At 39.6% G+C, this 27,445-nt stretch overlaps 1 protein-coding gene across 5 annotated transcripts in view; it reads left to right on the forward strand.

Moving 5' to 3' along the window:
• The window catches only part of LOC119646882, a 270,812-nt gene that overhangs the window by 214,879 nt on the left and 28,488 nt on the right, over window positions 1–27,445 (forward strand). For all 5 annotated transcript variants that reach the window (XM_038047512.1, XM_038047510.1, XM_038047514.1 and 2 more), the window contains 3 exons: window positions 13,767–13,822; window positions 25,585–25,678; window positions 25,742–25,860. In XM_038047512.1, the coding sequence (XP_037903440.1) occupies window positions 13,798–13,822; window positions 25,585–25,678; window positions 25,742–25,860 (238 nt within the window). In that variant the 5' untranslated portion in view covers window positions 13,767–13,797. The remainder of the gene's footprint in view (window positions 1–13,766; window positions 13,823–25,584; window positions 25,679–25,741; window positions 25,861–27,445) is intronic.

The raw sequence follows: 27,445 nt of genomic DNA on the forward strand, positions 1-27,445 counted from the left end.
CAAAAAATTATTTTAAACGAATAATCCGACACACAGACAAAGCGGCAGAATTTCGCTTTATAGCGTTACTTTCTCCCTGGATTTATTTTTTACTGGTAGGTACAAGTTCACATGAGTTGAAATTTAAAAGCATTATTCAAGTTGAAATTAATGTCCATGTTTTTTTTACAGTTAATATATAAATTAAGAAAAGAACTAGGTGTTTTTCCTTATACTGTACATATTTTTATTTTCCTTCCTCATACAATTGTTTCGAAAACCACGTGCTCAGTGCTAGTACCTAATCTTAGAACAGTTCTAAGATTAGGTACTTGCACTGAGGAAGAAGGATTTGAAACCGCCCCACGAATTTTTCTCGGACACGGTTATAGCGATTCACACCAAATTTGGTAGAAAGGTGGGAACTGTGAACGCTCACGCATAGAGGGAATTGCATCCTTTTACGTCGAATCGGCCCATACAGACAAAAGGGGGTGTACATTTTTTTCTCCAAATATAGTCATGTGGGGTATCAAATGGAAGGTATAAGTATTAGTACTTTTCGAAGCTGGTCTTAGTTTTGACATTTGAAGGAAAGGTGGGGAGTACGGAGGGTTGAAAGTGATCATTTCTTTAACTACTCAACCGAAAAATCTGAAAAAAATCAGGAGTCTACCTGGTGCCTAGCCTCCGAAATACCCCATACCCCCTCCCATACCGATATCTGTTCATATAAAGTTAATAATAGTACATTACTATAATTTTTAGTAATTGGTTGCAAAACCCCCCTTAGGTTCATCCTAGAATAACGAAATTGCGAAATTGCAGTAATGTAATTTACAGCATAGAGCATGATCCTCCCAACTTTTGGTGAAAATCGCACTATTACTAACAAAGTTATACTAGGTCAAAACTGTCGCTTCTTTGCAAATTTAAGGCTTTGAATGTCAATATCACTTGAAAGTGGGTATTTTCACATAGCCTATGCATATATTACGTGCTACGTACTAATGGGACAAATACACACTCAAATCTCTTTATAAAAGAAACACACAAAACCTTTCATACCTGAAGCGTCTACCTCCCGGTTTCCCGACTAGTTAGAGTTTTGTGTGAAACAAAGCTCTCCATTTCGATTCAATGTTTGTCTGTGCATCTGACTGTCTGTTTGTCTGTCAATTTACTCTGAAACGGCTAAACCTATTGTTATGAAATTTAATGAGAATGTGTGGTCTATGAGTCACTTCACATGCAAAGAGCGGGATGATTTTATGTGAAGTTCAGGGAGGGTTCCCCATATATGTGAAAGGAGGGTGTAAATTTGATCAGATCAGAGGTAAAGAAGCTAGGACCCCAAATTAAGTACCAACAAGTGTAACAGGTCTCGTTTTCAGAACTTATCCAACCGAAGAATCTGAGAATAAAGACTCATCTATATAAAATCTAGCCCTCAAAATGCACCCCATTCCATTACCTATTCAAGCAAAGTGTGTAATGGTATGTTTTGTGTGTGGGTTTGAGGTGGAGGAGAGACATAACCTCTGAGCACTCAGAACGTAGTGGTCCATTGTACTCGACTTCCCCGTGGAATGAAATATCCCAGATATGTTTACACATCGCAGGATGTTAGTGATGCAACAACTGGAGGACATCAGAACCATAAATCTGATATCTGATGCGTCCTTAGGTGGGGCATCCGTATGCTCTAAAAATGTAGGAGAGACTCTTATCGTCATGCACAATTCCTGTTTTGAACATATTTCAAGCTATTGAATTATTCTGAGTGAAATTATGCGGTGTTTCCAACGATTAATTAATTGAAATAATAAAAACTTGTTGTCTCTTTTTCGTTGGTGTGGATATTTATTCTTGCAAATACCGATATTTCGAGAACCACTTGTTCCCTTCATCAGTGCCAACAATCGGTATCGGTAACAACTTGTTAGCACTGATGAAGGGAACAAGTGGTTCCCGAAATATCGGCATTTGCAAGAATAAATATCCACACCAACGGAAAAGAAACAAAAAGTTTTTATTATTTCAATTTATTGAATTAAGGTCAGTCAGAACGCCCGGTATGTTTGTTTGGCTCTGACAGGAAAAGTTTGGTATGTCCAGCAGCATTAAGGGTCTGCCTCACCTGCCATTATGGGAGACTTGTTTCCAGTTGTTGATAGGAGCATAAGCAACTTTTACTGACAATCAAAGTGTTGGTTCCAGTCTGGACACGAAATTGAATCCTCTTTTGCTAAGACATCAGAAATTTCATTTTCCTCTACACTATAAAGTGTGTGCCAGGAACCCACAGTAGTTCCACCCTATTGAATCTAAAAATAGACTTCAATTGGTTTCTACATTCCTGAAAAATTTTTAGGTGATCAAAGGAGTGCTCAACATAATCAGTACTTATGATGCGTCTGCCCGTCACCGCTCGTTAATTACTCAGGGTACCGTCCTTAGGATCGCAAACACGTCGAAGACCCTTATTTCCGTTGTTTCCTCATAGAACCAATCGAATTAGTCGGCGAGCTGGTGTCATTCCAGCACTTTGAATATATACTCGTATATCCAAGGGCTACAAATTGGGTGATGCATTCAGAGCTGCGCTTGATGTTGTGTTCATGACAACGGTAATACCCAGACACACAGTTCTTTGCAGAATGGCTAGTTTACAGCGAAAATCTTTTCGTCCCATCTAAATACACCACCCTTTAGATACAAAAGTAAACATAGGCCTAATGACCATTGATTCGCAAGTGATCATTTGATGGTAATTATATGCCTAATACAACGCAAATGCAGTCAATAGTTGCTTTTGGTCTATGTACGTCTGAAAGCATAGTCGAGACAATAAGCGCATAGGAAACATAGACAGAAATAATAGCTTCGATACCCAATATTCATAGTTCCAAGACACCCCTACTCATCTTTTAACAAATTATTATTGGTGTCGTTAACTTTTTTTAGTATTGGCGATTTGTCTCCTATTTTGAGCCATTGATGTCGATGTTTTCGGATGATGCTTCGAAGACTAATTGCAAAGCATTTTTGTCGTATTCTCTATAGATCCCAATAAAGATACATATCAATATGTACGTATCTAGATAAGTACTTTCACTTTTTTATGGAATTTCAAGAAGGAAATACATTAAGATCGTCATAAATCTTGCCAAGGTACATACATAGGCATGCGATTAATGATATGATGAACAGGCCCATCTCAATCGCGTGCATGAGCATTCCAAATTCGTTTTGGAAGCCAAATAGTAAGCGGATTTGTGGTGATGTTTTTACTTGAAACCTTTATGCTGTTCAAAACATGAAACACAAATCCATGACCACCTAATCGAACGTTTATTCTCAATTATTGTAAGGCTTAAAGGTATCAAGATAATTGAATATTTTATGGTTAATTTTGTAAGTTTTTAACGTACAAATTCATACGTAACACTATTGTGAGCATACATTAACTAATTTTTCTTTTAATTTACTCATAATTTATTGCGGAAAACTAAAGGGCTTGAAGATAATATGACTTAGTGTCGAAACTATGCCCGTGAGCGGCTGATTTCGTAAACAAAGCCATCAATAATGGTGTCTACAAAATCGATTGTTTCAATGGAGTAAGGTGCAGCCATGCAAATTTAGTTTTATTGTTTCATTGCCCGGAAGAAAAGGCAGTCATAAACTGTGATCCAAATAACCATTTTCATGAACAATATTTTTTCAAATATGAATTAGGTAAAAATCTTTAATGGACAGATATTTTAGGTACAAATGATATTATTACTTTTTTAATGAATTATTTCGGAGAGAAACACCTTCGAATAAATGATCTCATCAAACGCTTTATTAATTAAAGAATTTTCGTAATGATTGCTCATGAACCTTAGAGTCTGTTTTGTAATAGTTGACCATCCATTGTAAGTGAACCTTTCATTTCTCAATATACTTGTATCTCCTGCCTTCAATATATTTTCTTTCATGGTAGGAATGATATTGATTTTGATCAAGTTAATGTTAGCCCTGCTTCGACCCTGATTTTCACGTTTCATTTTTTAATTTTCGGAAATAGGTATTATTAGTAATATACAGCAACAAGGTTCAGGTGTAGATTACCCTAGTTTTCTATAACATCACATGTGGCATCCTTGAATTCGAATAGTTCACTGAAAGCTATCTACGTCCTCTCTCTTTGCGAAATACTTTCCATACAAATAACTGAACCTTGTATCAAATCACTTGTAGTACACGATTTACAAAAGAAAATATAAACAAGTCGAGAAACCGGAAACTGAACGCTTCATATATGAACAGCTCCGATATGTGTTTTCTTGTGAAAGGAGCTCTAACTGCACAACTGTTCTATATATTCTATGCCATGAACCAATTTTGAAATTAACTAACAAAAGAGGAAAAAGTGAAAATAAAATTCTCTCTAGTGCCCCATCTAAAAACTAACCCTTCCGAACAATGCTTAACCTTGGTGATTGAATTTTTCTTTAATTTCAGCAATTAATAAAGCACGAGCACGTATTTATGTAGTCGCCAGTTTTAACTGTGCTTAACAAGTGTGTTTAGTTTAGCGAAGTTTTGGGTAAATCGATCAGTAGTTTACAGCTATCAAAAAACCAATGTGTAAACATTGGGTCAAGATTATTGCAGACTCTTCAGTTAACGTAATCCTGACGTCCCGTGATGCCGTGCAGTGAATTCACATACAATTTTGATATTACGTTAATAATAGTAGGATTCTCACAAATCTTTGTAACGACGTTGTATATGTATCTATATGCTCCCTTCGTATGTCAAATTTTTCACTTTAATTTGATACCGACGCGCTATGGCAACTTCGACCTGTTATAATTTTGAAACTAATAGTGCGACTTCCAGCAAATTTTTAAATATTACATCCCGTATTACGCTTTATGTTATTGTTTCCTACCAAGTTTCTAAAATGTAGCAATATAATATTAATAACTTTAGTTAAACATATTGTATTGAGGCCTCCATTTAATAGAGATTAATAGAAATTTTAGCGCACGAACCCTTCGTTCTGGTCAAATATCCAATTTTTAAGTTTTGAAAAAAAGGTAACGGTTTTACTGCATGAGTAGAAGCAAATTTGAGAATGGTTAGAATTGTGGCAAATACCGTTTGTAGCCGCTTTTGGTTACGCTGCTCTGGGCAAAGATAAGGGAACATCTGAGAAGAACTTCCTTGAAGATCGTTCCAGATGCCCGCGGACATGCCGATAAGAAGCCGGGTGTGACAATGGATGAGAATGAAGAATAACTTCATTTCGGGTTATGCAATGCAATGTGGTGCCAGCACTGCAACGATAGCAATCATAACACATTCATGTTGCAAAATTTCCACTAAAACGTTTAAAATAACGTCATATGCGTGGGGCTGCTAATATATACAGTAAATTTTATCTGCATTCAATTATTTTAAAAGGTTAGGCGTTAATCCTTCAAAATACTAACGTTGATAATATTTAACGCCTTTCCCAATAGTTTCTAGAATCATCTCCCGCTTTTTTGACATCATAGCAAATCTTTTAGATTATCTTGTCCAACTCTTCAGAATTATTCGGCTTCTCTTTCGCTACCTACGCTATCATTATGTGCCAAGGGTTCCAAGCTATGACAAACAGGAAACAAAAGTAAGAAAAGTTACAATTACGATCAATTATTGAGGATGGAATAAGGATTAAGAAAAAATGATGCTCACCAATTGAGTTCGATGCCAAAGAGCAGATTCACCTCATCCCTTCGAAGGTAGGTAATTAAGATGTTTTTATAGTCAACATCCTTGAAAAACATCCCCAAATTACTTTGTTGACTAGATGTCTTGATACTCATATAACATACTCTCTACTGCATCCTTTCAGAGTGAAAAATATTGTACTTCGGTTGTTGGAGCACTCAAGCCTTTCTCCGTTTAAATTGAACAACCAAACGCGCTTTTCTAAAATGTCGGCATACGCACAGACTAGCCGGTTGGAGCATTCTCAGTATAGTCCTAATAGGAAGTGGCGCTCCTCCGAGTTCGATAAAATGTATTCTAATATCCTCAGCCGTTTTGAAGCGACTTCTAAGACTGATTCTCTTGCAAGATTATTCTTCACTTATGAAAGTGTTTTGGTAAGACCTCTTACTTTTCGACTAGTGAGCCCAGTCTCAGCAATTTTTTTGGAGAGGCTGCTATTGCAGGCTCACTATACCCTACACTAACTGAACTTTCTTGCACGGTTGATGATAAGGCTTGGAATCTTATCTTTTGCACTTCCCCACATATTTCTGACCTACAACTTCCAAGGCCGCATCTATTCATGCAAAAAAAAACCAACAGCAATAAAATAATGCATTTGTGCTGCCATAAAATTTTTTTGTTGAAATTTTATAGTTTGTCCACATTTCATTGTGCATGGCTGTACACTCCGTGGTAATTCTATAGTCTATGGAACCAAAAATGAAAAGCTTTTTATGACAATAGATGACCAGCATAATATAAAAATAATTGTAATAATAATAAAATACCAGAAAGAAAAATCATAGCCCACGCTACAGGAATCTTCGTAGTAGGAACGCAAGCTTCGACCATAATAATGAGTAACACTCCTTTATTAGTTACCACTTATCATGCCCAAAGAAGTTTCTTCTATACTTTTGATTGGTTTCCATTCATGCTTCGGTGCTCGCATCTTTCTGCGAATTTGTCGTCGTTTGGAATAGCCTAAGGTTACTTCCTTCTCCCAGAAATATGTGATGATGTTCAAACCCAAAAAAGGTGCTGATCACGGAAGAATGTTCTTTTTTTTGGTCATCTAATATCAGCACACAACCTGGGCTATATGAACCGAAGCATTTTTCTTCTTCAATTACTCGAAAGGCTAAATCGGTCCTTAGCCAGTAAATTAGTTCCCTTCCACCATACCATAAAATTTAGTGAAAATCCTCCTATTATTAACAAGGTTGGAATAGGTGAAAGCCGCCTTTTTCGCTTGAAATTACTCTTAAGAGATAAAATATCAATATTATATTGAAGTGAATATCGTACAAATGCCTGGAGATTCTGAGGGTTTGACGGGAGTACCTGCCATTCAGGTATAATCCCACGGTCCTCATTGGACACGAATTGATTTGGAGACCGCAATCGCAGCCCCGCTGTGACTGGCATATGGTGCTGGTATATACTGAATGCAGGTTTAGCATCCATGCCAGTGGAGTGTGGCCCATCTAACACCTCTGCTGCTACTAAGTGATACGGCGCTCGAGTCATACAAGGAAACTTCACCCTTAAGCCTACAAGGAGCTCTATCTGCCATTTGGGTACAACCACTACCACCATGAAACTCCCACAAAGCGACCAACCGCAAATAGCCAGGCGGATAACACATATTCCAAGAATTCTCTCGGAGCATATACTCTCTGGGGGTCATTCCGGTTCCCATGGTACCAGAGAACCTTCGGTGAGGCTTCCTGGCAAGAGCCAGTTCTGATGAGTCCCATTGGAAACTCGGGTCTGATCGCCTTCCTCGAATACATAGGGACGGCGCCTCCCATCGTGCACATACATAGGCACAATGAGCTATATCCAAATATTTCATAAAAAAATCCACAAAGCCTTTCACTCCTTAAGAGTTGAGCTTCCGGTTTCGATTTGTTTTGTGTTCGTTTTAAGAGTTATTGTCTCGTAGGTCCCCCTCAACATGTACGCCCATTAAATGTTAAGGATGCCAAAGATGAGAGAGGGCCTTATAGGTAGTGCCTCGTATAACATTAGCAGCTGAGTCTTAAGAGAAATGAGTTCGAGAATATACAATTCGTCTTGAATTTGTCTCCCTCTATCGCAACTTCGGATCTACGAGAGATCAGCTCCACATGCACTCCAGCCGATATTTTGCACACCATGTGTTAGGGGCTTAAGCGCCCAAAAAAACCTCCCCTCAATTCACGCTTTTTACCACTGACAGGGAATACTTTGACTGAATTCTTAATCCTGAGTTTAGAGTAGAGTCACTATATAGACTTAGTAATAAATACTGTTAGACCGAACGACGTTTACTGCACCCGCACCCTGGGAAGTCTAAGTATTATATTTCCATTCAGACTCTAATAACTCTAGTCATCTCCTCTCTAGAACGGATTTGGAGCCCACTATAGTGCAGTTAAAAGAGAGAGCATATGTTCGAGGATGTACTCTTGCCTTGATTATTTACGGTTGACCCGCTTGTAGGAGTTTCATGGTAATTAGATTAGCAATGCTACCCGTGGGAATTACGCTCGACAACTTGGGAGCCGTACCATTTAATTTTAGCAGGGGTGTTGGATAAGCCTCATTTAGGACTGCACTTAATATAAACCGGATGTTGCGGTGTGCTACCCACGTCCGCCTCTGATTAAAGTATCGGAATCAATCTGTGTCCGAAAAGGGTCGTGGGTTAATGCTTAAACGTCAGGTAATCACCATGATTCCCCGTACCTTCATGCCTTTGGATTATCCCTTATATCGTTGCCATTGACTCCTTGGGGAAAAACAACGCGCCAACCACACTTATGGGGCATTTACGTGAAGATGTGCTTCAATTCCCCCCAGGACTTCCTGAGACGCCCACACTCCCACACCAAGTGCTCTTAGAACGACCCACTCATTGGTGATGCATAATCCAAGAAAATAGTTCAAAACAACTCTTGATTCGATGCAAAAAACCAAGCAACAATATCGGGATTCAGTACAAGAGTCACTGCTATTTACTGACGAACAAATATACCTGATAGCAACAGCCCGAAAGGATAGGAAGCAGAATAGCAGCAGTATCAAACAAGATTCATCAGGGCAAAGAACGGTAACGGAATTCCACCAGAGTTGCTCAAACAAATACTCTACAACTAATTATCGACCGAATAGCGCAATCACCATATCATACATATCACATATCATCCATATTGTGTTATATGGTAGACCCTGCCAGCGCCAGACCAAGATCTGCTAGATTAAGACGACCTGGGTGAACTAACATGGCCGTAGACATAGACTGAAATCAGCAAAGTTGGAGTTTTGTAAAATTGAAGCAATTTGAAGATCTTCGCGGACACGAAACTTGAATTATTCAAATCCTGTTAAGCCAATCTTACTATTCTAATGAGAAACACAGCTCTTAGCTATTATTATAAACAAATTACAAATCAGCTATTGCCCAAGAATTATAACTAGGATATTCTAACCAACACAAAAACAGATCAGGATCCATACAGGTGAAAGGAGGCTGCAAATTTTTTTTTCACAGAATGTAGCCATGTGGGGTATCAAATGAAAGGTCTCAATTAGTACTTTTCGAAACTGGTTTAACATTTGATATTGGGTGAAACATAGGGGAGTGAGGACTCAAAATGTGACCCCCAAAAAGTGTAACAGGTCTCGTTCTCAGAACCTATCCAACCGAAAAATCCGAAAAAAATCACAGTAATGCATCTCTATGAAATCTAGGCCTCAAAATATATCTGGTTCCGATATCTGCACAAATAAAGTTAATAATAGTATATTTATATATTTTAGAAATTTACCCGGCACCCCCCTTATGTTCATCGCAGAAGTACAAAATTTAGCGCAGGTATAATGAAGAACATGGTGCACAATTTGGTCAAGTTTGAAGAAAATCCGACTATTACTAACAAAGTTATAGGGGTTGAAACTTTACAATTTTTTATGAATTTCTTGCACTCTACAACCTGCATGACGTCATCATCACATGTCAATTCGTCAATACCACAACGAAATGAGTTCGTATGGATGGGGGCGGAAAGGATTATTTTGTTTTAGTTTTTAGCCATTTGTATATGAATATCAATTACTCCAACCAGACACGTGTGTATGTAGGTATATAGTATATGCGTGCTGATGAACTTTGCGGGTATTGCTTAATTCAGACAGATATAAGAAGTAAATCGGAAATATGGGCACGATCAATTGATATACGTGCATATATGTATACAGTATTCAGAAATAGGCAGTTTGTTTGTTTAGGGTGAGCGTAATATCTACGGCTGTAATATGTACGTATGTCTCGTAGTTTGGAAAAATATGAAGGAGTATGTTGGATTTGTAACTATATACGGATAGAAAAATGTGCGTTGAAATTTCTTAGATAAGATGAACACAAAACCTTTATACCCGAAACGCGAGCTTCCGGTATTCCGACTTGTTTTCTTCATGTTGAGCGTGTTTGTTGACATGTTGTATTAAAAAAGTTACAATCTTTCGCATGTAGGTTTGAAGTCAATAACATTTGCTTCCTTCGACAATGAAAGCGCCTCCAAAGTCACGTTCCTCTGATATCTTCTCACTTTTGTATATTGTGTGCAACTTCATGTCAATTATCTCGCACCCATCTCAATTTGTTTGCTTCGCTGCTACAGTAAGTCTCTGACAGCCAAAGATTTGTTTAGTGGCCTAACATTCCAGGATCCAGGGCGTAGTCGTTCATTCATTTGCGGGATCGTCTTCGTCCAAGACTGTTCATTCCGTCTCTGTACATGTTTGATTTTTTGGCGGATGTTGGGCTGTAAGCCCATTGCTCCGAACCCCAACCGGTAGGACCAGGTCAATTGCTTTAGACCCCCTTGGCGAAAGGGTGAGATCAGGTAGTCTATTCAGTATGGCAGAGTTATCCAAAATATGCCGGGCGTCCAACTCTACCTTTTCTCTCACATTTCCCGATCACGGATTTCCCTGAGGACAATCTACGAACGTTGCTTAAATGCTTCTCCTTTACCTGGGTTTGGCAAGCAACTCAGCAGACGCTGCTTCACCTCTTCCTTCGGAGCAGCCTGATTGTTCTGGTATTTGTTTCACGACTACAAGGTGATATTTGCTCCCTTATATAAATTCATAAACACGGCATGAATATGAATTATAATCAGGTCAAAATCCCCGTAGCAAAAGTCAGCCCCAAGTCGGCCAAAACTCATCCAATTTTTTGTTTAGAATGGACTCTTCAATCCGCCATTCACCTGATAGAGGACCAGACTGGACAGTTAGTACCCAATATATATAATGTATGACAAAACCGCTAGTCGTACATTTTGTGCATTGGGTGCTAGCCCAAAACAGGGCCCGTGGACTACAGCCAAAATTTGCAACTTCTTTACTCAATATAGTTAGACGATACTATTCCGCTGAAGGTCGTAACTAGAGTTCTTCAACTCCGGGACGTGTAGCAATTTTTTACAGTCGATAATTAAAAAATGTTGGTATACACTACTATTAACTTTATTTGAACAAATATCGGTATGGAGGTTATTTTGGAACCTAGGCACCTTATAGTGGCAACCTCTTGATTTTTTCTATTGTTTGGGTTGAGTATTCTCTGAGAATGAGTCCGAGAAAGAAACGATCACTTTTGACCCCCCCTCCCCACTTTTCCTACAAATTTTAAAACTAAAATCGAAATAAATAAATAAGATCTTGGCTAGAAGACACTAGTCTGACGCTCGCAGAGCATAAAACTAAAGTGGCTTTGATCACCAAGGGAAGGAAACAAAAACCTAGAAGTCATGGTTGATCAAAAGCTGAAATTCAAACCCCATCTTGAGAATTTAGCAACCAAGGCTTGCGGGGTTGCTACATTATTGCCAAGAATATTACCAAATGTATGTGATCCAAGGCAAAGCCGTTGACTCCTTATCTCGAGAGTTATCAACTCCCTCTTGCTTTATACAGCTTCAGTCTGAGCATCGGCACTAAAGCTAGAAGCAAATAAAAGGAAAATCGCAGCCCCATATCGATTGAGTGCATTGCGAGCGTCGTGCGCTTACCGTACAACATCAGACGAAGCAGCATATTTGGTAGCAGGCATGGTCCCCATCGACATCTTGACGAACGAGGATCGACGCCTCTATGACCCATCATATGCATAAAGGACACTGAGCTCATAGGATAATTCCAGACGTCTCAAAATGGATCACACGAAGGCACGGTGAAATTAACTACGACCTAACTCAATTCCTAAGTGCACACGGAGGGTACCATGCATACCTTTACCGCTTCGGGCATGTGGACTTCCCGTATTGCCCGAGGTTCGCCGCACACAGAATGGAGGCGGAAATTGAAACCTGGCGCGGTTGTCATCCGAAAATATCGTGGATGAAATGTTAGCCTCTTAAAAAACTTGGCGGTCGGTGGAAAAATTTATGAAGGCGATACACAATCTGTTGAGGAAGAAAGAGCTTCGGAGGAAAGTAGCAAATAACGACATGCACCGCAGTTTGCACGATGTAATACCAAAATGGCAGTCCCGCGTGGTAAGCGAATGAGAAGGAGATGGTCCTAGTAAGTAAAAGTCTCACAAACCACCAAAGTGTTGCTTTACACAAAATACATTGGCACAGTTAAATATGATATCATATCAAATTATTTATTTGATTTAGAAGAGCCGAAAATGCATAAAAATTCATTTTAAGAAAAACGCTTTTGAAAAGTCCCCTTTTCGGATATGAAGACATTTATCACTCTTAATTACGAAAAAATGCAGTTACAACAGATATAAATGCACTTGTACAAAGGACTGAGGTCAAGTATTTGTGAATATGCTATTTGCATATCGCTACAAGATTTGATGAAGGCATAAAGCTACTACCTTTTAGGCGTTCGACCCTGATCCGGCACTCGATAACCGCTCGATTCTAAACCCATAAAACCTAAAATAGCGCGAATTTCGTTTTGAAATTTCTGCTGCATATTCTAGGATAACTAAGCTAACGATCTATGTAATAAAAAAGTCGATTCAGAAAAACTGCTAGTGTAGTTTCCCCCCTTAAGAAATGTTCAGAAAACATTCATTTTGCGAAATTCTCATTCTAGACTCAATAATTTCCTTCTATTCATATGTTCCTAATATTACCTTAACGTCCAATTTGAACTCCTACCAACATCTAATAATATCCTTTGCAATAACTTCCAGTAGTCGGATGTGAGATTTATCAACGTTTGATACACATATCAAATTGCATTGATACTTCTAGCAAAAGGAGTAAAATATCTGTAATTTACAATCATCTCGCAAGTATTCCATAAAAAAAGCCATTGAACACTAAACACAAAAGAGAACATTCTTCAAATAGTGTACTAATAAAATGGTTAGTGAAAACAATTTAAAACCACATAAGAAGGCAAAAAAGCACCAACTACTCTGAGAAAATTGGGCGTATGATACCGTCAAAAACGCCGATCTTTTGACTACTTTAGACATCATTAATTAAAGCCGCAAAGGAAAAAGGTTGAGTAATTGCAGTTGGTATTTTGTTAATTGAAGGTCTGTTAACAAGCCTGGCCTGGGGTTGAACCTACCGTAACTGATAGACAATAGGCATCATATGAAAAAATGTCGAGACAAGAATCGTCTGAGGTGTTTCATTGATGCGCTTACAACAGGTGAAAGTGATGATGCTTTTGATACGCCTCATATTTAAAATTGTTGATAAAAAGCTAAGAGTTTTTTGTAAGGCTGTTGAATTAAAAAAACATTTCGAGGTCATCAAAAATATTTTGGAATGCGATTTTTATTTAATGAATGAAATTTGAATATTATGAACTGTCTGGTAAGTGGCGAAATGTCAAAATGTACACTTAAATATTTGTAATTTCAAAATAGTTGGAATAAACAAAGGAGCTAATGAACATATTTTACAATTGTGTATTTTCAATCAAAGGAGTATAAATGACTCCCACAAGAGTATTTTGAATGGACATATCTAAAACGTGTTTTCTCCTATTTTTTACAGAAGTTGCTGGAAATAAGAAAAATTTTTCAAAATGGGTCCGCTTAAGAGGGCGTTCGGTAAGTATATATATGTACACATTTTATATTATATTTACAAACTTTAGAAAATATCAATGAAAACCCATCCAATCCATTGTCCCTGAATTTGTTAATTTAAACTCACTATAACCGGCGAAAAAAACTGAACGGGAAGAAAGATGGCCTAAAACTGCATATATGTATATAATCGAAACTAAAAATTTAACCCGAAGCTTTCATTTGATGTAATTTGGAACTGAGATTATATTGATATATATCCACCGTAACTTCCTTAATAAGAATAGAATTTATAATTTCATCATCATCATCAACGGCGCAACAACCGGTATCCGATCTAGGCCTGCCTTAATAAGAAACTCCAGCCATCCCGGTTTTGCGCCGAGGTCCACCCATTCGATATCCCTAAAAGCTGTCTAGCGTCCTGGCCTACGCCATCGCTCCATCTTAGGCAGACCGTGCCTCGTCTTCTTTTATAATTTAGTTGCAATAAACTGGGTTGAAGAGGATCAACTCCTTGGTTCATTTACAAAACATAACGAAGCGCTATCAATAGCTTTGTTAAAACAGATATTGTAAAGATATTTTCTAGGGAGACTTTATCTTAACCATTCCAAAATTTGCTTTGCCTTTAAAAACATCAATTCTATTTTATAATTTCTAGCAAGAACCTTTAATTTGATAACTTTGATGTTCTTCTTTTATAGGGAAAAATTAATCTCATCTTATTTCTTCAGCCCCTATGAAGAGATTAAATCATTTTGCTTTTGGATTAAGTAAATCTCCACTTAGTGCGGATAGCGCCCATTAGAGGGAAACTATCTCCTACTTTTCTTGCTTTTTTAACTTTTTGTGTTAAACAAAACCTTATTAAAATCTGTTCAATGTCTATCTGTCCGTCCCCCTGTCTATCCGTCCCTGTTTGTTTTTCGCTGGAACATGAAAAGCTTAAAATAAAAGATTGCCTTGGAAGATATTTTCTCCTTTTTATTGGCTAAAAGTATCTAATCTATACAAATACGTATTTCGTTCTGCAGTGTTTTATTTTCTAGAAAAGCTTCAAAAGCTACCGTTGGCCGTTGGAACTCTTACCAACTGAAGCCATCTCCTCCTCGTCTACTCTTCCCGCGGGAATACCATATAGTATTGTGTGGGCTGGGTCAGATTTATCCTGCAATAGTGTTCTCATCCGCGTTCCTCACTTCCAGGTTGACTTCTTACTGATGATTGTTATCACCTTTGCAATTTCAGTCTATTGGCCCTTCGATTGCTCCAGGATATATTCAAGTGTTAGGTGCTCCCCCGTCTTAGCTTCTAATGCGGCGCCTTGGACTTTCAACCGGGCATTGAAATGAAGCATGTTCTGCGCCCTTTTCAGTATTCGGGCACTTTTGACAATATAGTGAATCGTCATGCCCAAATCGATAGAAGTCTTCTCTTTAACCTCCGTGTCCGCTCAGAAGCTGTGATACATTAAAACTTCCCCCGTGGGGTTGCTCGATCCATCTCGAAATATCCCATTTGATTCTGTGGTTCCAACGACGTTTTTCTAATTCGTTCCACTTTTTCTGCCACTAAATAACAGTTTCTCACCATGCAAACTGCCACCGGCGAGCAGTAGATGTTCGTGTGCCAGAATATAATTCAATGTCATCCCCAGGCTATTTCGTCGTATATTGTTCGATAAGTGCAACATGTTCGGAGTGCATTTACGCGATATGTTACTCCCAATTTAATGTATACGGGCCGTATACATATGTTGCTATTCATCCTTTGTCCGGATAGTGGAGTGATGTGAGCGCAAGGCCATCCTACGGAAGGTCGCGGTTCAAATCTCACTGGTGGCAGTGGGATTTGTATCATGATTTGACGTCGGATACCAATCGACTCAGCTGTGAATGAGTGTCTGAGTCAAATCAGGGTAATAATCTCGGGCGAGCGCAATGCTGACCACATTGCCTCCTACAGTGTACCGTTACGGTCTTGAATAAAGTGCTCTAACACACTTCAAGGCCCTGATCCAATATGGATTGTTGCGCCAACGATTATTGTTATTATTATTCATCATTTGTGGGGTATAGCGCGTCAGCCGCAATTACACGCCATATTTAGTAGTTAAGTAGAAATCAAGGTACCTAGATATACAAATTAATTGACACTTTCGATGCTATGCCCATTAATGAAGATTGGGAGAGTGCGATGAGCTATCAGACAATCTTGGCTTTCTTGGTGTTTATCTTCAGTCCAACTCTACTTGCCTCTCTTTCCAAATCCAGAGCCATTTCGTCAAGATCAATGACCCGGCGAGAGAGCAAACAGATGTCATATCGGCTCAACGTAATCGAGGTGTTTGAGGAAAGATGTTATTCAATTCTTCCACGTCTTCCAGATAAGGCAGCGTGAAGAAAGTCACCGATAACAAGAAGAAATAATATCCGTATCAAGATGCAACCCTAGAAAACTGCGCTTTCAACATCAAATTTCTCTAAGATTTTACCTCGATGCATTTTGCGTCATCGTATGTCGCCCTGGTAATAGCTGTGAGATTATGCGGAATGCCCCTCCTGCATAGAGCACGCCCTTTTCACGCTATCAAAAGCTTTCTCAAGATCAATGAACAGCAAGTAAACTCTACACTCTTCCAGGATGATCCATAGGGTGTTAATGTGATCAATGCTGGAGGATCTGTAGCAGAAACCAGCCTGCTCTCGATCAAACTTTCGAGATGTTCGTTGATGCGTTTAGGTGTTATTCAAGTAATTATCTTTGCAATTGCAGGAAGCACGAAAGTGTTTCTCCACTGGTCACACTCTTTCTATGAAATCTTACCGAGCATCCCCTTCTTCCACCCTCTAGGAACGGTCTCGGATTCCCAGGAGTGTGGAAGTAGCAGATCCACCCAGCGGGTCTCTCTCCTCATATAAATGCATTGATGGCTGAGATAACTTCTCTTCTGCATGGAGGAACAGTCCATGTCGGCATGTTACGGTGAGTAGCTATTTCATCCACAAGAGTAGGAACCTTACCGGATGTGATACGTTTTAAGAACCATGGCGAAGTATTCTTTCCGCTTCTTTAGCTGTTTGTCATCGTAGATGATGGGTTCACCGTTAGCGTCCTTTACAGGGGCATCGAAAGCCAGCCTCCATTATACATAATTACCCATAAGAGTGATCTGGAATGGACTCTTCATAATGTTTGATATAATTTCGTTCCGAATAATTTGCCAGTATCATATCGGCTTATAGAGCCAAGTTTCCCCAAAAAATTTGTTTAGCTTGGGAATAAGCCTTTGCTTCTTCCACTCTGTGAAAATATCCTTTCCTTAAGACATGTGGTAAACATATGGACAAACATATTTGATTGCTGTCTTAAAAGCTTTGCTGGATACTATTCAAACCAAGCGCCTTATTTTCTGATGTTTGCTTTGCAGCTTCTAGGACCTCCTCTTTACTTACCATTGAAATTTCGATGGGGTCTGACCAATGGTAAACTTAGCGATACATTTTGAGTGAAAAGAATCGTCAATATTTCGTCTAAAAGGTAATGGCAAATATTCGGTTGAATCGATGACTTACATTATTTTTTTTAGGCACCGCCCCAAGGGTCTGAGTTAGCTTTCTTTCACTTAAAGTGTTCGCTTTTACTTTTTATCATAGCCACATGCAATTTTTTCCGCGCTTCCTTGTATTGCTTATTTGATCAGCTCCAATCCAGATCGATTTCTCTTTTGCTGACTACGTCATGGCATTCCTCAATTCCACAATTCGACCAAAAGTTCGGTAGTCATCTCTGAGAACATGGCGCGCACCCATCGCATGCTCGCCGTGACTTTTCACCCTCTGGAAAGCCTTATCATTTGCGTTTCCTTCTAGCGTTGTGCTTTACAGTAGAACCTCTTTAAATGTCTCCGGGTCAAACCTGTTCACTTAAAGCTTACAACTGTCTTTCGGGACCAAATCATCTTTATATATTGTTTGGTTTAAAAAAAATATGGCCTGATGGTGTTGTTTTCACTAACGTGCCACTGCAGAAATTTAGCTAAAGTGTCACTAATGAATGCGAAATCTATACCCCGACTGCATTCCACAACTTTGGAAAGTGTTCACGCATCCAGTATTTAGAAAAACAAGAATCGGTCAAGAAAGAACTTCAACTAATAGACGTCCTCTTGCGTTCGTTTCTCAGCTGCCCCATTCTTCAGTTTATGTGTTGAAATCGCCAACAGTTATTTTGGGGTTATGGTTATTTGCATCGCCAGCCTCTCCGCCATTGCTTGGAACTCCACTCATGTGAGACTTGGCGCTGTATAGCACCTACAGAAGAATATACTACCTCTTTTCGCTCTCGTGACGCTACCCCCCGAGATATTCGCTTTCCTTCCGATGACTCTACATCGTCGTTTTTCCGCTCGTATTCTTGACCGAAACTCCTCTGTGTAGATCTTTGTATTGTTCGCAAATGGCAACATTTGCGAGAGAAGGTTCTGAGCTGCTTAGCATAGTTCAAGGTTTAGCTGTAAGAACCTCGCTTGCGAGTAGTGTTAATCACCGTTCTAAACACCAAAACATGTGCCGCTGCCTGTTAATTGGGCACTATCGATGTCATTTATTTACACGCAGAACAAACAATTGCAATCCTTAGCAATATGACCTTTTTTCCGCTTTTCCAGCACAGAGCGAACCTGTCGTGCACACTAGTACAGTATTTTGGCTCTATTCATCTGTCTCTCTGTCCCACCCAATTTACTCGTCAGCGATACCTATTATTACGAAATTTGGTGGGAAGGTATGATTTGTGAATCACTTTACATATAGAAGTAGTGAATTTAAGGGGGGCTAAATACGGTAACGTATCAAATGAAAGGTCAATCGAATGATTTTCAAAACTGATCTTATTTCTGACATCGGGTGAAAAATGGGAACCTCAGAACTTCTATCCAAGTGAAAAATCCAAAAAAAAACACAATGGTGCACCTATCCGAGATCTAGGCCTCAAAATACATCCCATTCCTATATCTGTTCAAATAAGGCTAATTTCGTCTAAGAAGTGCACAATTTGGCACCGGTATAAGTAGTTCTGAATGGTTTTGTGGTTATAGCACCGGGGTCTCATAGTGGAAGGTCACAGTTGAAATCCCACTGGTGGCAAAGTGATTTGTATCATGACTGCATGTCGGATACCAGTCGACTCAGCTGTGAATAAGTACCTGAGTCAAATCAGGATAATAACCTCGAGCGAGTGCAATGCTGACCACATTGCCTTCTACAGTATTACTGTAGTGTACCGGTACTCTAACACTCTTCAAGGTCCTGACCCAAGGATTTTCGCACCAACAATTATTATTATTATCATAAGTCATAATATAATGCATGATACTGAATTTAGTTTGAAGGGAATTCAACTCTTATCAATAAAATTATATGTTAAAAAGTGAAAATTGTTTATTTTATGTGAATTTATTGCTCTCTAAAGGTCTATTCATACCCCCGGTACGTAGATCAAAGTTAAGGTCAATGAAAGCACAACTAAACTCACGATCGGCTTATCAACAAACCTGGCATCAGAAATATTTCAAAGTCAAAGCAGAACGAGCCACTTCGATAACGCATTCAAGATACGCTTTAACACTTAAACACATGTTCAGACTGTGACCCACTTCAGTCCCTACCTTCCTCCCAGCTTACAACTCATTGATGTCAACTTGCAAAGTCCTGGTAAAACTTAGATATGTAGGCATATATATAATATATCACCCTTAGTTTCCTACGGAGATTTACGGCAAACATATGTACATACGTATATAACTAGAAGGAGTAAAATTGTCGCCATTTTTTTAAAAGTTCCCATTTCGACAAATCCTTCGTTCAGCAACTAGATAACACTAACGATTTTTTTTTTAAATTCTGATTTCGGATGAACAGTTTTCGAGTTATCTTGTCCACCGCAAACCATTCCCAAACAAGTCGAAACACCAGAAACTGGCACTTCGAGTATAAAGGTTTTTTGTTCACATTATGTGAGAAACTTTCTACGTACATTTTTCTATTCGTATATGGCCAAAAACGCAAAATATTCCTTCATATCTTTTTCAACAGACGTAGATATTATACTCACCCTAAACAAACAAACACTGCTTATTGCCTAGAATACTATACTTATATAAATTGATCGTACACATATTTCCGATTTACCTGCTACATAAAAGTAAGTAGTTCAATGTACAAATATATTTATCTGAATTATACGCTACCGCAATTCTTCTTTATGTACATATAAATACATACATATGTCTGTCTGGAGTAATTGATATTGATATATAAATGAATAAAAAACTTAAAACGAAATGTTTCCCAGTGACCTCCCATTCACGTGAGCTCACTTTGTTGTTATGAATTGCTATGCTATGACGAGGTCATACACGTTTTAGATTGCACGAAATTCACACAAAATGTGAAAGTTTCACCTTCCATAACTTTGTTAATAATAGTTGGCTTTCCTTCCCAAAGTGACGTCTTACGTTATCCTTTATGCATGTGCGAATTTTCTGCTTCTAGCATCAACTTGAGGGGGGTTTCCGGCAAAATATCTAAAATGTGGAAATATACTATTATTAACTTTATTTCTACAGATATCGGAACGGGATGTATTTTAAGGCCAACATTTCATTTAGATACACCACTGTAATTTTTTTTCAGATATTTCAGTTGGCTAGGTTCTGAGAACGAGACCTGTTACACATTTTAGGGGTCATATTTTGAGCCCTCATTCCCCTACGTTCCACCCGACATCAAATATGGGACCAGTTTCCAAAGGTACTAATTGAGCCCTTTCATTTAATGGCAACATTCTGTGAAAAAAAAATTGCACCCTCCATTCACATGTATGGGAACCAACCCCCCCCCCCCCCCACCTTAAACTTCACATAAAATGGCGACACTTACTTTATGTAAAGGGAACAACAGACCACAATCTCTGTCACCAATTTTTATGACAATCAGTCTAGCCGTTTCCGAATAAATTGGGTATGACAGGCAGACAGACAAACATTGCCTCGATTCTAATTAGGTTTTGTTTCACACAAAAAACAGATCCGCCATTTTTGCAAAACAAAACCTTATTAAAATCGGTTCAATGTCTTTCTGTCCGTCTGTGTATCTTTTTTGTTTTTTGAGGGGGTGGAAATCTTCAAAAGACACTGGTCTGGACACACCAGCGTGTGAGATTTTTATCCACTAAAACCACCCCCGATTCCCTCCCTGCCCCGCGGAACCACCATAAGGTATTACATCACGGAGTGGAGTCAGCTCACTCTAGCATAGTCACCTTTCTTCTATACGCGGCGCACGTGACCGCGTTTTGCTCCTCTCCTCTGCTTCTCGCAGTTTACTTTGGATAGATGCGATCTTGGAAATGAACACATCCCAATCCTCTTGATGTGCTAGCATTTTCGGCACCAGATTTTCTGGTACCAGCAGTTCTCCTAGAGTCTCCTCTAGATTCCTCCTTTCTTCCACAAATCTCGGACAGTGGAAGAATGCATGCTCTGGGTCCTCTGGGACTCCATCGTAATTTGGACAATCAGGTGAGGTCTCCAATTTAAACCTGTGAAGGTATTGGAGATATCCTCCATGCCCCGCGAGAAACTGGGTGTGATTATAATTAATCTCAACGTGTCGTCCCTCCAAACATTCCTTGATGGCAGGAATGAGCCTGTGAGTCCACCGAACCTTTTCTCGAGCGTTCCCACCGCTCTTGCCATCTATTTATTGATTTCTCCCTCTCAGTCTTCATCATCCGCGATTAGGAAGAGGCTGGCTTCGCATTGTATATGTTCGCCATCTCATCTGCCAAGATGTCAACCGGCATAATTTTAGTTTGAGTTTAGTTTACTGGAGGGAGCCGCAGCTCCGAGCACTCAGGCCATTGTTAGGCCATTGTACTATCCCCGTAAAATGTCTATTCAATGGCTTCCCTCCTACGGTGTTCGCAGGCTTCAGCGAATCTGAGAACATTCGCCAGAGTGAGAGAGTGTGCAGAATCTTCATTTAAGAAAACCTTGCCAAGGTATCTTCGTCTGAGATCTGAGGATGCCCGGCAGCTGCATAAAAAGTGCAGGGCCGTCTCCTCCTCACATTAGCTGCACATAGCCGGAACCACTACCCCGATCTTTTCCATATGGTAGTTTAAGGAGCAGTGTCCCGTTAAAAGCCCTACTAGGGTTTTCATGTCCCACTTCTTAAGGGACAACAAAAATGCCGCTCGAGTGGCCCTAGGCTCTTTAACAAGGATTTTCGCTTGCCGGCAAGAGTCCAAATTTCTCCACTCGGTTGCGTGAATCCTTGCATGATGGTCGGATTCAGCAGCACCTGATGACAACTCCACACCAACTGGCTTGATATGTCGTTGCCAGTTAGTGCTGATAATGCCGCCCGACTGTCGGAACACATTCGAATGGTGCGACCCCTCCACTTTTGTCGCAGACATTCTTCTGCTGCCAATGAAATGGCATATATCTCCGCCTGGAATATGGTCGTCATTTTTCCGAGGGGTCGGGCCAGTTCTATAATCGAATTCTCCGAGAACACCCCTGCGCCCGATCCATCCTCCATGACTGACCCGTCGGTGAAGATTATTAGGTCTGTAATCTGAAAAGACTCATGGCCACTTGGCGACCATTCTTCTCTTTCGGTGATTACGACAGTGTATGTCTTTTCAAAGACGAATCTGGAAACCATGTGATCGGTCCGCATCAGAGCTACCGGATGTTTTTCAAGGAATTTCCAGATAGACGCATGACCGCGTGATTAGCCGCCTTTCCACGCCCCAATGGTATCGAGTCTACATGCGTCGTTGGCTGCTTTCCGTTTCACCTCCAAGTAGACGGGGGAGTAAATTTAGGATAGCTTCAAGTGCCGCAGTCGGCGTAGTACTCATTGCTTCAGTAATACTTAGGCAACCAAGTCTCTGAATCAGCGTTAGTAGCTTCCTGCTGTTAGCAAAGTTCAGTCTTGGCCACCAGTATATCCGTTTGGGTGAAAGTCCCCAGGTCTTACCTATCGCATTCCTACAGCACCAGAGCAATGTGCAGCTTTTAACGGGATTGGTATTGTTCCTGGATATGATGCTTCCACGTTAACTATTTAACTGTTTGTGCCAGCTGGATTTCTGCTAAGGTGAGTAGCGTATAGCTGCCCCACCTGACGTTCCTAGTGAACATTACTAGTCCAGTCTTTCTAGCGTTCACTGTGAGTCCATTGCGGAGGCACCAGCTGTGGATTTAATGCAGAGTTGCATTCAAGTGGTCAGACACTGTGTCCGCGAACTTGCCGGTAATTATTATGGCTAGGTCGTCTGCAAATGCTTGCGCGAAGACTTTTTTGTACCTCCAGGAGCCACAGCAGGGTATCCATTACCAAGAGCCATAACAGTGGAGAGAGGACCCCTCCCTGTGGACAGCCCCTGAGACATCCTGCTTCAATAGATTTCTGGCCCATCGATATGTGAATTTTTCTCCACTCTAGCATGTGAAGGATCAAACTGATTAGCAGCGGTTCGATTCCATGCTGTCTTGCCGCGTCGGCATCATTCCAGAGATGACGAATGCTGCATCATCTGAGACAGTCCTGAAGGCGGAGCATACCCTCAGGATTGTCCTCCTGTAGACTGAACTCAGTTTGGTAGCGTTCCCTGACATCCGCAACACCTCCCTCCAAACTGAGGTTGCATAAAGCATGATCGAGGTCACCACCCTAGCTGTAAGCAACCTAGAGGTATGCCGTGGCCTTCCCACGTTCGGCATCATCCTTGCCAGGGCCATACTAGCAGTGGATGGTTTATCGCAAACATACTGCACGTGTTGCTTATAGCTGAGCTTCCTGTCTATCATCACCCCCAAGTATTTGATGGTCGGCTTGAAAGTGATGACATGATTCCCGATTCTAATACAGGCATAATTTCTCTTCCGGCGCTTAGGGATGAGAACCACTTCTGTTTTTTCCCCTGCAAGTGTCAGACCAGAGCTCTTTAGCCAATTTTTTAACAGCACCGATTGCCTCGCTTGAGTATAACTCAACGTCTTCAAGATGCTTTACGACTACAACTAGCGCTATGTCGTCAGCGCCACCCACCACTGTGGCTTCGTCCGGAAGGGGAAGATCAAGTCCATCCACTACTGTGGAACATCGTGTACAACGATGTACTTAATCATCTGTCTGTCTGTCTGTCTGTCACACGCACTTTTCTCAGAAGCGGTTATACTGATTGACACGAAATTTGGTGAGAAGGTAGGAACTGTAAACGCCCAGACATGCAGTCAGTGGTATCCTTCTACTTTAAGATTTGTAAAAGGAGGGTGTAAAAATTTTTTTCACCGAATATAGTCATGTGGGATATCAAATGAAAGGCCCCGGTTAGTACTTTTAAAAGCCGGTCTTAGTTTTGAGATTTATTAGAAAGGCGGGGAGTGGGAGGGGTGGAAATTGATGATTTCTTTAACGGACCCATTCTCAGAAACTACTCAACCGAAAAATCCGAAAAAGCTGCCTCTATATGGTGCCCAGGGCTCAAAATACTCTCCATAACGATAACTGTTCAAATTAAGTTAATAATTGTATATTACCATATTTTTGGGGAATTGACTGAAACCCCCCTTAAGTTATAAAAGTTGGTAATAGTAGTAATAGTATAAAATGTAATATGGAGCATATTATTCCCAAAATCATACTATTAGTAACAAAGTTACAGTAGCTCAACGTTGACTTTACTCTGTACATTTACTGCAACTGAATATCAATATCACACTAAAATGGGTAGTCAGAGATGCTAATTGCATATACATAACGGGCTACGTACAAATGGGATAGTTTTACAATTAAATATACTGACAGAAGAAGCAAACAAAACCTTTCATACCTGAAGCACCCAGCTTCCGGTTTACTGACTTGTTTATTTTTGTTTTTTTCTTAAAAGAATTTTTGAAAGTACCCCTCAATATGTATCAATTGATGCTACTATTTTCTAATAAACATTTACAAAGTGAAAAAATGTTATAATATATCCATCCACTGCAACTGTAGATAACTCCTTAAAGGTGCACACTTAAACAATTTATTCTATGTTCCCTAAGAATCTGATGGTTTTTGGAAAATTTATTATTGCGTAAACATTATAAATATGAATATTATTTGCCGCGCTTTCGCTAACCACTGCGGAACGTGATTGTCAAGAAAGTTGATGATTGATCCTCCCAGTTGGGTAAGTTTATTACCTCATTATTTATATGATTAAAATAAAATTCTAATCCCACACTCAGAAACCACAAAAATGGCACACAGATGCCCATGATAATGAACTGGTGAATATACTCGAATATTTCCTAAATTTCTTCTGGAAAATCTTTTTCGCTCTAGTTACCTCTTGGAATTCAGAATAGAACCTAGTAACACTTTGCGTCGATACAATCTTTTTATGAACTACGTGACAGAACCCATCTTTATCGCTAACAACGTATTATGTCTTCCATAAACAACCTGGTTATGACTGCAATAATACTCGCCGCTGTGGGAACTTAAAATGCACCGGAACCCGAGCTGAAGTTCTTTCAAAAGAATTTGGCCTTGGATTTTGATTCTTATTAAGAAAAATCTTTTTCTTGGTTCATCATGAATAATATTAGAATTAATTAAGAATTTTAAAGACCAGTTTTTTTCCTTTTTGTCTTCACAATACAATCTTTCCTTGTTCTATGCAAAGTGTTTTATAAATAATAAACTTTTTTGCAGTATGCCTACTAATACTCATCCCATTGGCAAATTCGGAGCAAAAAGGCCAGAAATCCCCACGAGATGTTGGCTTAATATCAGGGAAAATCATGAGGTAAGTTTCTTACCATTCAAAATAGTTTAAAGATATAAGAGTGGATCTTATTACATCACTCAGCTTCACCGGCGCTGGACAACATGATTTACGTGCCAATATACCTGGCGAACCAGGTGTCGATTACCCAATATACAGTTCACCACCGGATACAAGTTTCTCATGTTTAAATCGACATGAGGGTAAGTAAACGTTTTATTGATATTGAAAAAAAAAGATATTTTTAATGCTTTCAGGAAAATGATACAAAACAAACAGTTGGAAGATAAAAGGTTGTTTTTTTCTTGCTCTTGTATCATAGTTGTTAGCATAATAGCTTCCATAATCTAGGCAGGTTAGAAATAGGCAGCGATAAATAATATTAGGGGACCAACAATCTTAAATATTTGACTATTTTTATACACAATGTTTTTAGTCCCATTATAGTTTGAGTTCATGAAGTACGTCAAATAATATTTGAAACAGGTAAAACCAATTTTTACGTCGTAGAATCGTTCGAAAGTGGCAATTTTGAAGAACATCGTCATCGTCAAGAGGTTGAAATCTCCAAAAGACTAACCCCAAGGTTCACGTGCCTTGAGAGTGCGGGATTTTTCACCCCCTTAAACCACCTCTCGCCAAAGCTACGAGATTTCCCCATCCAGCAGCTTTCTTTGACATTTCCAGTTTCGCATTTATAGGGTGTGAAATATCTGTCAATTTTTGGATATCGTTATTCTCACTGTTCATAATTGCATGCTCTTTGATGACCTCACTAACCATCTGTATTGTCAGTTATCTATGAAGATCCCCATTTCGAATACACCAGGGAGCGTCTACTATGCTTCTAAGCACTTTCTTGTGAAAGGTTTATATGACTTTCAAATTCGCTTCCTTGGTATAGCCTCACTTTAGGGCCTACCTATTGGCAATAGTGAACTAGGAATTCCTCCCAAACAGTTAGTGCATCTGTCTGTACCTGATATTCTAGTCTTCCTTCTTTTTTAAAATGAATCTTTTCCAGCTGAACTTAGCACCGAGTATCGTACCTAAATATTTACCCTCATTCGCTTGTGGCACGTCCTGTCCGTTAAAGATGACTTTAAACAGATTATCTCTTTTGTTACTGCAGTTAATGTAAGTCGATTTGGTTTCACTTAACCTTTAGCCCGCAAATCGTTTCCAGTCGAAAATGAAATGTAGCCACCAAGCATGCGCCTACCGATTCTCGGCGAGGCAGTGTCAATATAACCACAGTGGCAGACAAATCAAATTTCGTTTGGACGAAAAAGACCCAGGTTAACGGGGAACGTGTGTCAAAATTATAAGTAAAATCTTCTTACAAATTTCGTTTCAAAGCGCTTATTGTGAGCTGAAATGCACCAAAAAAAAACTGCCGGCACACAATAAAATATGAAATTATTTTAGCAGACTCTTCGAAGAAAATGGCGCAGCGGTCGAGCGAAGAAGTTCGTCGCGTATTGCGTCCTCGGGAGAAAGTAAATTATTTCGGTAGGGAGGACTGTGAAAACGAAATTGGTCCTGCAGAAGAAGATGACAGCTGCAGTTCCGAGACAAGCTTGTCCGATATAAAATCTAAAGAAGTGGACAATGGCGAATCGAACGAAGACGTAAATGAGCAACAAAATGTTCCAGCAAGAAGGCGGAAATACGCCTACGGCAAATACAAAACTTAAGTAATGTCTCCACGCTCGGGCAGCAAAAGGAAGCCGATCAACGGCAACATAAATTTTGCCTCAAATTATTGGTAATGCGGCCACCTCGCGT

Source organism: Hermetia illucens, chromosome 1 (assembly GCF_905115235.1).
Source record: "Hermetia illucens chromosome 1, iHerIll2.2.curated.20191125, whole genome shotgun sequence".
NCBI classification, from domain to species: domain Eukaryota; kingdom Metazoa; phylum Arthropoda; class Insecta; order Diptera; family Stratiomyidae; genus Hermetia; species Hermetia illucens.